We start from the raw sequence: 14,370 nt of genomic DNA on the forward strand, positions 1-14,370 counted from the left end.
TCTGGTTCCCATTTCATCAGTATTGGTGCCATTCTCAGGACATGTGAGGCCATTCAGAAGGTCATGTAGTCCAAAGAAATTGGTTGCTCTTTCTTTGTCCCTCGTAGAAACCGTGGCCGTCTTAACTGAGCTTCTTTTTGTACTTCAGTGGGCACTCCTGGGCCAGCTCTCTAAGTTGAGAGTCTGTAACTCGACATTTATTAGCTCCATAAAAGTTTAATGTCAATTAGCTTTCCAACAATCACTTCTTTGAAGATCATGGAAATACTGAATTTTTATTTATTTAGTAAGAATTTTGTTTCAAAGAAGATAACTGATTTTAGGGTTTTTAAAAAAATACCAGCGGTAAATACGAAGGAGTAGATACCCCCCTAGCAAACGCTGTAGTAAAAGGGAGAACATGGCTGCTGTTTTTATTGCTTATGAAGTTTTCAGATTGCTCTAGAATTTTGTCCTATAATAAGACGTTCTTTATTTTTTTGCTAAACTTTCCGCAACTTAGCTAAACACCTGTCTCTCTGAACTCCAGCGCTACAGAAAGGTCCTTTGTTCAGGTCCAAGTAGATGAAAAATTCTGTTCCACATCATATTAAAACATTTGCTGAGCCCAGTCCTTTAATAATTTTAAGTCTGTCCGGCTCTCTCATTAGCGTTGAGGTCCTTCACGCTGCCAGCACTCTTGCTGCTTTCTGAATTAGTAATTAACTGAATTGTACACATGTGCAGGCATCTGAAGCCTTTTTTCAGGCACCTTATGTTCTGCAGTCTGTGGCCTCCAAGAAAGATACTTTTTGTGCTTTGTTAATGACTAAGCCAGGATAAGTAGACGTTCTTGGGTGGTGAGCAACTGAACCTTTTCGACAGTTTTGACTCCTTTCTTCACTGTATTTGCATAGTTTGTTCCCTTCTTATTGTAGATCACGGTGAGCTGCTTCTTAGCTGTGTCCCGCTGGAGCGTGTGTGTGCGCGTGCCCCCATCGTGGCGTGCCTCTTGTTTCTGTGGTCACCAGAATAAGGCCTGGGCACTTCACAGTATTTTTCTCCCCTTGTACTATTCTTACGATGTGATCTTCATGTTAACTGATTTTCACCTCGTTCTTATCATCCAGCAGACGTTTAGTAAGTGCCTGTGGTGTGCCAGGCATCGTTCCAGGGAAGGTTCTTACTGCTGTTATTGTGTCTTTGAGAGAACATGATCTTATATTGTATATTTTCAGCGTCCTTCCTTTGCAGTAGGGGATCCCCAAACTTGTGGCCAGGAGACCCTTTGTTCCTCCTTAAATGCGTCACAGATGGGAAGCCATCATTGCCACGTGCCCGTCCCAGCTAGTGAGGCTGAGGGGACCGACATGGCCGAAAGGTGCTTCCTCACCCTCGGCAGGCACGGAGTGGGGGCACCCCTTGCCACCTTCTCCCGGCTTGCTCCTGCTGTGTGGGGCTGGCCTCTTTCCCTTCGTACGTCAGGCACCACAGAGGGGAACGAGACCCCATCCAGAGACCCCTGAAGCAGCAGAGCACTCCGCCCGACACCATGCTGGCGTTGATGGCGGACGCTCTCGATAAGCTGAGAGCCACTTACCCTCCCCTCCTTCTCTTCCTTCTCTCCATTTTTTTCTCTCCTCCCGACATATGGACTGGGCCGGTTCTGGATTCTGCAGGATTAAGGGGCTGTCGGTCGGAAAGTGCGGTAGGTGCTTTCATCCCACATTAGAGGGACCCGCCTCAGCATCGCTGACTAGCAGGATGCTCAGACTGACAGTCGCAGGAGAAGGGAAAGTGGAACCCTGAGAACCCTTCCCGTCCCTCGGGAAGGGTTGGTCTGAAGGAAATTGGGGGAAGTGTGTGGGAGGGAAGCATTTCACAAGCTTCTGGGCCTGATCCAGCCGACTCTCACTTCAGAGTAAAAGGAAAAAAGTAAATGAGTCATTTCAATGGCGGATCACAAGATGATCAGTGTGTGTCTACACCAGCAAGCCTGTTGGCCTCCATGAGGGGAGGCGTGAAATGACTCTTTTTAACAGTGTCGTTTCCTTTTCCATTTTCTTTCCCTTCGTATCAGGGCTGTCAAACCTGTCTGGGTTTGGAGATGCTTAGAACTTCAGGCAGCCGCTTCACTGTTTCCAGCAGAGCAGATGCCCAGAGTCCAGGGCACGGGGACGGACGGGGACAGTGAGGTGACGAAGCGAAGCTTGAGTGACGGACAGCCTGTTGCTTCACGTTCTTCTCCCAGCGGCTAACCCGTGGCGTGTTAGCACGTTTGGCCACATGTGGAGTGTTCCGCTGTGGTTAAGTAGCAGTAAAACTCATCTTCTTGGAGATCCACAGGAGCCTTTGTTAGAAGATGTCATGACTGACTCAAAACTGAAAAATATATATATACATATATACATATACGTGTGTGTGTGTGTGTGTGTGTGTGTGTGTGTGTGTGTGTGAAATAAGCAGGAGAAATGATTTTTCTGACCTCTCATAATGGTGGGGGACAGGAAGGGGAATTGTGTCACTCAGATCTTAGTTGCAGACAACAGATTCCACTCTGAGGCACTTCAGCAGAAAGGGGCTTGTTAAGAGAGAGCCGAGGGCTATGATCTCCTCAGAAGAGCTGGAGAGACAGGCTGCCAACTGCAGCTCGAGGAACAACACCCAGTGCACAACATACAACTGCCCACTGTGACCTGCTGCCACGTCCGCCCAGCACTTCCCGCCTCAGCCGCCACCTGCACCTGTTGAGCAGGTGCTCTTTACCCATCTGACACTCCCGTGTCCTGTTTCCAAATCTGCCGCAAGTAGGTGTGTCAGATGATGCAACCAGGTCCCGAGTCTGCACCCTAGCAGCAAAGGAGGTTGAGAAACATAGTTTCTATAGCTTCTGTGTTGGAAAGTGGGATCCACAACGTGGAGGAGGACCACATGTTCCTCACAAGACTGCACTAGCAAATACAACACAGAAATTCCTAATGATACGAGTTGAGTGTAAAATTTTAATGATCAACTGCAAAAAAATGGCAAATAATTCTAGGAATAATAATTTTATGCCTTCAACTGCTAAGGGACATGTGGTTGTCTGTACCATGATTCCACATATTTCTCCTTCTTTGACTCTCTTAGGTTGGTTACTTTTCTAGTTTCTGAAAATGTTTTCCCCGTTAATTATCTATGACCTGGTGGCTAGATTCTGCTAGATTAGGCTATCAAGAGAGAAAGGTTTAAAAGTGGTTTATTTAAGGCTTCATGAAGCCATTTTCCTTCGCAAAGTTTGCTGAGATTTCTAGACTTTGTTTTTTTACTTGACATTGAAGACCTTTTGAATTATACTTTAAATCCCTCCAAAGAAGAGGCAACCAAGCTTTTAATAAAACTCAAATTTGGCATGATTTTTTTATAGTATGAATTTACATAAACATTTTTATAGATTTTTATAGTGAACAATGTGAAGTTCATTTTTTTCAAATTGGGTCATTCTTTTAAAAATATATGAGTTTGGTATGTAAACTTTTACTCTTCTGAAAAGCAAGCAAAATAAATCAAATTGTTTCGAGTGTGTGAAGCTCCTACCACTGCATCAGTGAAACTGTAACTCTCCTCCTCCTAAGGCTGTCGCATGACATGTCATCATGGTAAGGTTTTTACTATCAGTGCTTCCTTTTTGGCCATTCAGGATCTTAAATGAAATAGATTTAAAGAGTAGAGTATTTGAACAAGCATCAGAGATGATAGTTTTGAAACTTGTAGACACTTCCTGGGAAGGACTCAGTCATCTCACTTCTTTGATAAACCCTGTCTAACCTACAAACGAGAGCATGAATATTTGTGTGCATGGTCATAGAAAATGACCAGGAACTTAACTAAGAGTTTTCCTCCAGTTCCTTGGCAATAGAAGTTGAGTGAAAAACTTCTCCTTTTTACTTTTTATTTTTTGACCTGAGTAAATAGTTCCTTTAAATACTTTTCTCCACAGAGTATCATCTTTTTATCTTATTTTATTTTTTATCATTCCACAGGGGGTTAAATACCTGTGCATTCCAGCAGCGGATTCACCATCTCAAAACCTGTAAGTTTTTTTCTGTATTATTTGGACATATTAAAGATAAAGGACTTAAAGCCATCAGAGCAGAGGGACCTCGATGCACAGCTGCCGCCCGGCCGCGAGGGGGGAGGCCCAGGAGGTCAGCGCTGCTCGTTTGACGGTCCTTCCCCTGTGCAGCTCTGACAGTGGGGTGTGTATGAGGAGCCTAATTTTGTACAGGGTGCCTCAAACCAAACCTTTAGCATGTTCACCCTTTCCCTGGAAGCTGTTGCACTTTATCCAACAGAAACACAATATGAGCCACAGACACAAGCCACACATATAATTTTAGATATTCTAGGGGCCACACTAAAAAGTAGAAAAGAGAAAGGTGACAATAATTTTAATAGTACGTTTTATTTAACCCCATATACTCAGAATACTATCAACTCAGCATGTGCTCAGCATTTTAAAAATGAGATATTTTATACCCTTTTATTCATACAAAGTCTTCAAAACCTGGTGCGCTTTTTATACTTACATCACATTCCATTCGGACCAGCTCCGTCTCAAGTGCCTAGCAGCCTCACGTGGCCAGTGGCCACCTGAGGGACAGCATCCTTGGAAAGCTGGTCTGAGTTGAGAGACCACGTTTTTCTGGTTAGGAAAATCCTGCCCTCTCTTCCCCACAGCTGAATACATCTCCGGTGCCGCTTTAGCTCTGTGTGTCCCTCCAAAGAGAGATTCATAGTCGCTCTCCTTTCCAGATTCCCCACAGTCATACGAGACCTGTGGGACAGGGGTTGCAGACCAACGAGGTTACAGCTGTGACACCACGCTCCTCGGTGTCTGGAGGTGATGTGGAGGTGATGTGGACTAGATGAAAGTTCTCCTGAGCCTGGATTTGAACCAGGCAGGCTGAGAGCCACAGGAGTCGAGGACATGGCTGTTCAGTACGTCCAGCAACCCAGCCTCTGCCTCAGACTCACCTTTGCTGCCTGTTCTAGGGCAGACACAACAACCCTTCCAGAATGACATGTTGCTGCATTTCATCAGGGAAGAGGCTGTGGTGTTGGAGAATTTGGGAGTCCATGGGCTTGTCAGGATTGAGAACCTTCATGGTTCTCAAGCTTTATCGCCTGCAAGGCCTACATATCAGAAGTACAGACCATACAACTTTACCACTCTGAAGGCTGTCCAATACTGAATGTCAGCCAACCTTGGTTTTTCACTGCTGGAGAGCAGAGAAATCACAGGTTACGCAATAATTTTGTGAGGTCTACCTGTTTGGAAAAACGGGAGGCTATAGTCAGATGGACTGATGGGGGAAAGAGTAAAGGTGAGGGCAGGGGCAGGAGGTGTAGAGTCAGACCAGGAAGGGGCAGGGGAGGCTGGATGCAGGGCCAAAACCTCCTACCCAAAGCCTGTGTTTCCACAACAGCTCTCCATGTTTCACAGAAAAGGTCAGTCTTTAAGATCGAGGATGGTGAGGAAAGATTTTATAGGATCACCAGGAAAACAGTAGTAGCCTAGATCTGGAAGGAGAAGAAGTATCAGAGAACCTCCTTGGTTACTAGTCGTGTCGAGAAACAGAAGTGGTTGGAGGGCATGGTGTATACGGAAGGAAGCGAGCCACTGCCTTTCTCTCGAGACCACGGCAGTCTTCTGCCCATGTTTTGGTGGCTATTTTTAGAATGGTTGCTCTGCTCTTATCTCAAACCGAAATTCTAACATACTGTTGAACTTGTCGGTACCTGATTGGCATTCTGACCCTCCGGAAGAATCTGACTGCAGCAGCCCGTGGGTGTTCGTGGTCAGGGCAGATGGCCACTCTGCTCGAACCGCCCCAGGATGCTTCAGCTTCGGTGGAGGCAGGCACTGTGCTCCACATCTGGGGCAAGGACCCTAGCTCACCAGGTGAAGACAGCGCTCAGCGGTCCTGCCCTGTGCAGACAAGTGAGCGGTAGACCCAGACTGCTTAGAGATCTCAGGTTCAAAAGCAGCTCCCTCTGCCTCGGGCCAGTCATTCTAACGCCCCTGAACTTCAGTTCTCTCATCTGCAAACGCCTGCCTCCAGGATTTGTGGAGATGAGACCATGTGTGTGGAAGTGTTCTCTGTGACCTCTGAGCACTTTTGAAAATAAGTGTGTTTTTACTCCAAGTGCGTTGGTGCGTCCTGAGAGTTACAGGTGCCCAGGAGGCCCACTACGGATGCTGGGAAGGTGTGATCCAGGGGAGGGCGGGGACAGAGGGTGCAGCAGCCGCTCCCCCGACTTCCGATGTCTCCTGGGTCTGTTCAGATCTTCTGGCAAAACCAGCTCGAGCCCAGTCAGCCTGGGGCCAGAGGACTAGCTCATAAGATTTGAACTTGTTCTCTCCTGTCCCAAGTGTGTACAGATGTCTTGTTACGATGTGTGGTTTGCCTTCTTACCCTTTCCTGGAATCGGGCCAAGAGTGTGGTCCAGCAGGTGGGTGCTGCGGCGTCTGTGCTCGGGGCTGGTGACAGGTCGAGCTGGGCAGTGGCCGTTGCTGCCGTCGTGAGTGAAGCCCTGCAGCAGCCTGACCTCGGGTTCAGTTGGAAAAGGGGGTCCAGACCATAACTCAGGGAAAGACAGTTGTGCTCATAGGCACGTGTGTGATTCTTTAGGGAAACTTTTATTTTTGATCCATTAGTAATAGCAAAGCTTATACACAGGTAGGGATTTAGGTGCATAAATGTGCACGATTCTATAAATGTTTCTTGCTTTAGTGAAGTTATATAGAGATCGTGAAGTTAAGCTTGGAATTCGAGGGTACTTCGTATGTTAAGAGACAGCCTATGAAATAGTTTGAGTTTCTCTACCTGTTACAGATATTTCATTGGAAAGCACAGCCTGCCTTTTAACCGCGAGCATGCATTCATTGTACAGTGAGACGGTTAACGCTGGCAGGCAGAACTCTTGACTTCTCTGTATCACCCACCTCGCTTTGGGTAGCTTGTGTTTATTACTCACCAAGTAGTAGGAGCATGTGCAGGCTGACCGTGAACCTTCAGTTTCTGTATCATCAACCGATGTAGATGGTCAGGAGGCAAATCCTCTTACTGCTCTGGAAGCCCAGTTAGAACCAGAGGTCCTTTAGTCTAGCAGCTTTTACTTCCTGGTGCCTGAGAGTTCCTATATTTAAGGACAAAAATAAATTCTAGAAAACTGTATTGCTTATTTTTTTTAACTTAAAGATTTTAAAAATTCTTTCCAACTTTGGATATAATTTAAGGTTTTATACCCTAACTCTTTCCCCACAAACCCCGACACCAGCAGGAATTCTTCTTGCTAATTATGCTCAGTAAGAGGGTTGTGACCTTTGGAGACTACCTGCGTTGGGCCACCGCAGACGCGCCAGAAAGGTCAGTTTTCTGTCTTGGCCGTACTCCTCACAAATTCCCCTCTGATCTTCCAGGAATTTGAAATGCAGAACCCTGACCAGAGACAACAGTAACACATCAGAATTTTAGCTTGGTCCCGACTACCACCCTGCCTCACAAAGTCAGGACACATGAAAGTTCAGGTTCTCACAGCGGTGACAACCCCACAGAACCCAGGCTGATGCGTTCTGCGTGATTTGCAGAATTGGAGGCATCGTCGGGTTTATATCAAATGCACACCCCTTCTGCCAGTGGCAGACGTGCAGTGGTTGAGTGAACTGAGGCTTTTGGAAATGTTTGCTTTTGCTTTCTGTCTGTGCTTCCCTGGGCAGGTCGTTTGAACCTCACTTGTCTCCCCTGTGAAATACCTGTCTCACACGATTTCTGTAGCATTAGGTGAGGTAGTGCAAGTGTGTAAAAAGACACTAAGTGTCTCCAAAGAATCAGATTCCATATGCTGCCTCTTCAAGAAAGGAGTGTTAACGTGTCTTGAGAGTGAATGGTTGGCGGTATCGCAGCTTATTGTATTCATTCCTAGTTTAGTATTTATCAGATTGGTGTTTGGATTTAGACACCATAAGGGAAGGGTTATCTTTTCTGTCTTCTCTGTGGAGCTGCAGCATCGCATCTTCGCAGCAGAAACTTGGTGACAACAGTGGCTTGAGAGTCGAGCAGGGTCTCAGGTTCCTGGGGTTTTTGTGGAGAGAAGAGGCATCAGAAATGCAGAGAGCTTGCGTTAAACCCTCCTTGCTTTATTCCACCTCCTGTCTTTTTGTGTGTGTTTTCTTTAGTTTAGCTCATGTCTTCTGTACTTCCAGCTCTCTTTTTCTCTCATTTACATTTTTCTTTACTTTTATTATTAAAAGGCAGTTTTGCAAGATCAGAGCTAAGTGGGCCCTGATGTGCTCTGTCCTGCTTCCAGACAGAGATGCACATACACACCTGCACATACACGACTCCTGAGGATGCTGCAGTCGCAGAAATGAGAAATATGTGGAAAACGTGTATTGCGTTTTTCATAAGACTCTTCACTTATTCAACTTAAAAACCTATTTTTTAGTCTTAGACTATGTCGTCCTTGCTTTTTTGGGGTGGAAATGTTCTTTGTAAAATGATGTTGTAGTAGATGGTAGAGAGGGGATTTTTTTTGTTTGTTTTTAAAATGACCTTATTTGGCAAAATGAAAAGTACAGTACACATATTCCCCGCAATTTTTCTTTAAATGTTGACAATGCAGGAAATGTAAAAGTTGCGGAAGCCTTGACATAAATGTGCTGAAGGCTGTGTGCAGTCTGCTCCGGGTGGGGAAGTTTCCTTCCCGCTCACCTCGGGTGCAGTGAGAGCTGCCCGGTCAGCGCAGGGCCTGGGGGGGCTGGACTGACTCTGCCCAGGAGGAAGCAGCTCTCTGATCTGAGCCCACCCTCCAGAGCCTGCACCCAGAGAGGACACTCCACCCATAGGCTTTTTTTTTAAACATTCTTTTCTGAGGGAAAAAACCCCTAAGGGTGCTGGCCTTTCCTGGTCTTTTTCTCCTTTGCTTTCCTGTATACATACCGCATACACGTGCACACACACGTGCACACACATGTTCATACTCTCATGAGGGGCAGGAGAAGTGGCCTGGATCTTGTGGCTGTGCTGTCAGCGCAGCCTGGTCTGGCACTGCTGGCTTTGGGGTGAGCCCAGCTGCCCCCCGAGGTGCTGGGCCAGACCTCCCACAAGCAGAGTCCCTCCCAGCAGGACAGGACCGCCTCAGACCTCCCAACAGTGGGGACCACAGCCTCCAAGTCTTGCAGTCTTGGAGTGAGAAGAGATTGTCCAGACTCAAAGAATGAGCGTCGTGTGGTGCGGCTTTGCTAGATTCATCCAGCATCCTTTCCCGAAGGTTAGGAACACCCAGCTGGTCCTGCTTTGGGCGTCTGGATGGAGAGGGCGGGCTGGGATGCACTGCCCAGTGGGGAGGACCAGCACAGACTGGGGAGGAGGAAGAAGGGGACAGTGGCACAGCTGCCGGGCTGTGTACCAACCCCACGGAAGGGCGTCTCTCGCCCGGCCCCCGTGCTCTCGGCGATTGTCGGCAGCTACACACTGGCAGCCACGGGCACGTGTAGGCACGCGTGCTTTTGGACGCACCCAGGTGGCTGTCCTCCGGCAGAGCTTGACCGCGTGTCTTTGTGTGGAAGTAAAGGTACAGCACGAAGATCAGGAATAGGGAACCGGCGTTCAGTGGAACAGCCTGTGGCAGATGTGCTTCCCTCTGGGCTTCTGCTTTGATCCAGGGTTGAGCAACGTGCGGCCCGGAGCCCCGGGTATTTCCCACTGTGGAGGAGGGGGTGTGATGGCCGGGCCAGGGCTTATGTCACGAGCTTCCCTGGAAATAACCTACCCCAAGAGCACTGAGCACACCTGCCTCCTGGCTTTCCTTGGAAGAGGCACTTCTAGGAGTGTCTGTCCGGCTTGGCCTCGTGTCCGGTCTTGCCCATGAGTCAGGTTTCGAGGTGGGGCTCCGAGCGGGCCCTCCGTGGGCATCATTAAGCTCCTGGGCCGGAGCCCTTGTCCCAACACAGCGATGGGCAGGAGCCATCGGTAGGTTTTCCCTGGACTTGACGCCTGATGCAGACAGAGCCGAAAGAGGAGAGGCTGGGGGGAGACCCTCCTCACAGCTCCCTTGTCGGGGGGCCCCTCGCATACACGCTCTGGGCTCCGGCCACTTTAGACATTTCCCTGCTGACCACACCCCACCTCAGTCTCTCATGCTGAGGTGTGGCAAAACTGACCCTTGAACCCAGCACCACGCCTTATTTAGGACCTGGGTTTCATCCTGCGTGTGGTTTCGGACATGCAGGCGTGAAAGGCAGACAGAAGAGGTTCCCACCCTGGGGTTTCAGTAAACGGGCTCACTTGTCGTCTCTGTAAGGTGTCGGTGGCCTCCCCAGGGCCGACAGGTCCCCGGGACAAGCCACCTGCCTGGCGTAGCCTCCACAGTGTGTTCTGAGGCCGTCCGTGCTCCCCACGCGCTCAGGCCGTTGTCTCTCGTTTCCTGATTCGCTCTTCCTTTGCTTGGAGGGTGTTCTTCGCACCTGTCTCATCTCAGACACAGCTCTCCTGGACCAGAAAGAGCCCCACAGAGCACAGGCTAGAGCATGGGCTGCAGGCATGGAGAGGCCTCTTGGGAACCCTTGGATACTGCAGTGTGGCCAGCCTAGGGTACGGAGGCCACTAGCCTGCAGTTGAGATGAGCCTGGGTCCTGGGCGAACTGCCTAGCCCTGGACCTACAGTCAAACCTGCCCACCCTCTGGCGTGTCTGCATGGGATACCACGAGGCAGAGGGTGGGCGGGCCGCCTGTAGGTGGCCACATGAGTGGCTCCTCGGCCACATGAGTGGCTCAGTGTCTTTAAAACCGTTGCACTTGTTAATATCAGGTAGACAGTGCTTGGCTGTAAATAGCAGAATATCTGATTGACAGTGTTTTAAGTTATAAAGACATTGATTTACTTCACTCCCTGCCCAAGAAGCCTGGGGTGGGTGCTCCAGGTCTGGGCAGCAGCTCCTGGAGCCCCCTTCCACCCCGGAGGCCTGCCACCTGTGGTCGCAGAGCGGCTGACGCAACTCTGGGCATGAGCCACTTCCCAGTCCCCTGGCAGGAAGCCTGGGGCAGAGATGCCCTTCCTTTTATCAGGAGGGGCCCCCAGCCCACAGCCTCCCCTTTACTTCTCTGTGGCCGGAACTGGAGGGAAGACGGGCCTCCGAGGGACTGGGAACTGCTGCCCCGACAGCCTCAGGGTGACAGAGGAGACCCCCTCAGCCCCAGCACTTCCCAATCATCAGAAGAGTTCACCGCCAGCTCCGCCTGCTGAGAGACAGGATGAGCGGCGCTCCCCGCCCTGGACCGTCACTCCTGCCTGTGCACTGGCAGCCTCGCCTCCAGGGCCACACCCTCCGCCCCTCCCTGCTCTGCTGCCTGGCCTTCCTGGCTTCTGCCTCACAGCCCTGCTCCGAGGAGGTCTCCTCGGATTTCAGGATCACAGCAGGAATCTTTCCTTGCCTGTTTTACAACAGGTCGGTTGGGGGAGTAGCGTCGCGGCGCCCTGCTTACTTTGTACGTTTACACCTGGAGCGTTTGCCCCTGGGAAAGTCAGCAGAAGCACCCCTTGCCCTGCTCTATAGTCAGGTTTCAGGTGAGAGTCTAGAGTCTGTGGGTGGGAGCTTGGCCCCTCCACACATGGCGGCATCAGGCCTGCCACTAGAGTCTCTGTGCCAGCTGCCCTAATCTAGCCGGGCACCGGCACTTAGGTTGCTGAGTTTCTTCTGCAGTCTATAGCTGGCTGAGTTTGTTTGTCCCAACACCTGAATTTCCCCATTCTTACTGGATTCATTCACCCTGACATGAGACAGCAGACCTAGTTTGTGTGGCTGGGAACCACATTTTATTCAGCTCTGAATCTCTTGCATCTTAGCAGAGTCCCTGCTAAATAATCAGTACTCAGTAGGTGTTGTGACTTTAGTCCATGGGCATCTTTAGGTGTTTTGCTGCATTATAAGCCATTCAAAGGCAGGAGACATCGAAAAGCACGTACTTTGTAGTTCCCCTCAGAGTACTTGTACTTAACCCACCTACCCATCTAGAACATGCTGGTGCACGCAGCTGGGCAGGAACCAGGGACAGGGGAAGGGGGTCCTATAAAAGCCGAGGGTCAGGAGAAAAGATCACGGTTTCACCTTCATGCAGGACCTCAGAGTTTGCAAAGCACATTGTTATATGTTTCTTCGTCCCAGCCTGTGACACATAGCTCCCACTTTCTAGGTGAGGTTAAGGGAAGCCAGGTGATATTCCCAAAGTCCCATATCCAGTGAGGCCGAGCGGGACTGGAGCAGCAGTTCCCCTTCCCCGGCCTGGAGGACGGGCAGACAGGACCTATCCACAGACGGTCAGAAGTGAACTGGCTTTAGAGCTCAGGGAGCCCACACTGGGTGGGCACCTCCCTCGCCTGGGTGGCTGGTAGGCAGGTCGCTGTACTGCAGAGTGTTGAGGGACCCAGACTGGCCATGGGGCTGGGCAGGACCCACCCCCCACAAGTCAGCAGCAACTGTGTGTTTCAGGGATCCCTTGCAGAGAACTTCTGACAATTCCAGCGGATGGGCTGCCCTCCCGGACCTCAGCGGTGTGGGTCGGATTCAAAGCCGAGGCCGTTCTAGCCCCGGTCGGTGACTGGGGTCTGAAGCTGTGAACTCAAGACCTTTACAATAAACCTCAGTGGAGTTTTCTTTTCATCGTATGTTGAGTAAAGTACAGAGATGTCACGTCTCTCCTTTTCCCTCACCCCAGGGCAAGACATTTCAAAGAAAGTATTCAATTCATCCACGAGTGCCGCCTGCGAGGTGAGGGCTGCCTTGTTCACTGGTACGTGTGCCCCTGCCGGATGACCCCTGGCCTGTTCTGCTTACCTCCCGCAAACGCCCAGTGCACACCCCACCTGACCCCACCTGCTTGTTAGTCATTGTTTGCTTTTGTGCAAAGAGAACCGTACATTTTTTCTTTCCTTTCCACTTAGGATTTTCATTTTCTCAGTTAGGTTTCTGCAGGGACTGTTGAGGTCACGACACAGAAACTCCTTTTCCAGCCTTCCTCCGAGATCCCGACAGAATATGGGCTCTGCCCAGTGCCCATTCAAAACACTGCTTCTTGCTGGAGAGTTTTGATTGCATGTGTGGGTGTTTAGCATTGCGTTACTGTCACACCAAAATGACCATTTCTTCTCAGTTTATAGATTGGAGCTTTTATGTGTTTGGGGCTTATACTTTGCTTTAAAGAGAACTGAATAGACTCTTAGAATTGAGCAGTTCCTATGCAGCTATCCACCTGCATTCAGCTGCCGTCTGTGTGGTACACACACATATACCTGTACACACATTGTGCAGAGAAAGCTCCTCTGAGACACAGAACTCAAGCACGGTGCCCCGCACCTGACACATCGCAAGCACTCAGGGAATGTGGGCCCTCGTTTCATCGCTGCCCATTTTCATTTTACTTTTAAAAGGAGCAGGACATGTGATAAACACAAAGTGCAGGTTTTGTGACATTTGCTTCAAAACGCTTTGCGGCGCAGTCAGGGCCGTTTCAAGGGGCTCTGGAGTCCTGTGCCTGGTGAGGGCATCTGCCCGGGTGCAGCCCAAGAGTATGTATTTTTTTTAACGCTCTCTCAGTTTTTCTGATATGCAGGAAGAACCGCTACTTGAGAGTGGTTTTTTACTATTACTATTATTTATATTTGAATATGTGCAGTCCTGATGTTCTAGGAATTTGTATCTCATACAGTTGTGTCAATCTGAAGGTAGGCTTTTCTAAAAATGAGAAATTTGCTAAACTTCCCCATCTTAAACCGTTGCTGAGCACTCCAAGTCTGACGCAGCACAACCTCTCTGTGACTGCCGTAATTTGCATGTGCATTTAAAATCGGTCCCTTACTCAGCCTGTGAGAGAAAATTGACCGTTATGGCCTGCAGAGCGTGCCCACGCTGGCACTCTGCTTATGTATGTGAAGAGGATCACAAAATATTTGGTAAGGGCTTCTGTATTTAATGAGTTTTTTAAGTTATAGACTTGGCCCTTATATCCCTAAGAAAACCAGACTCTAAAAACGTGAAGCTGTCTGAACGGCTGCAGATTATAACTGGGTTTGTTGCTCAGATCCTGGACCCCTCCAGTCCCTGGATGTCCTTTAGTTACTTTATCTGTCCAGGGAAATGGGGACTATCTGAAGAGGAGCTCAGGAGCAATAGGGAATCAGACAGTGAAGTGTCCGGAGACACAGCCAGTAGAAAACCAATTAAAAAATGAGGCTACACAGGTAAAGGATGCCTGAGATTCTAGTGTCATAAGGGAGAGAGAGCTGGTATGTTCTGAGTAATTTCCTAGTAACGTGCTGGCTTGCTGTGCACTCGCACCCCAGGGCAGGCAG

The 14,370-nt window shown here is 49.4% G+C and overlaps 1 protein-coding gene across 5 annotated transcripts in view; it reads left to right on the forward strand.

Annotated features, from left to right (window-relative positions):
* The window catches only part of DUSP22 (dual specificity phosphatase 22), a 72,075-nt gene that overhangs the window by 30,704 nt on the left and 27,001 nt on the right, over positions 1-14,370 (forward strand). For all 5 annotated transcript variants that reach the window (XM_089918179.1, XM_022586511.3, XM_022586513.3 and 2 more), the window contains exons 4-5: positions 4,002-4,051; positions 12,738-12,812. In XM_089918179.1, coding sequence (XP_089774305.1) covers positions 4,002-4,051; positions 12,738-12,812 — 125 coding nt within the window. The remainder of the gene's footprint in view (positions 1-4,001; positions 4,052-12,737; positions 12,813-14,370) is intronic.

The sequence above is a fragment of the Delphinapterus leucas genome, chromosome 10 (genome assembly GCF_059928025.1).
Source record: "Delphinapterus leucas isolate spDelLeu-1000000601 "Yukka" chromosome 10, BTC_Dleu_Yukka2, whole genome shotgun sequence".
Lineage (NCBI taxonomy): Eukaryota > Metazoa > Chordata > Mammalia > Artiodactyla > Monodontidae > Delphinapterus > Delphinapterus leucas.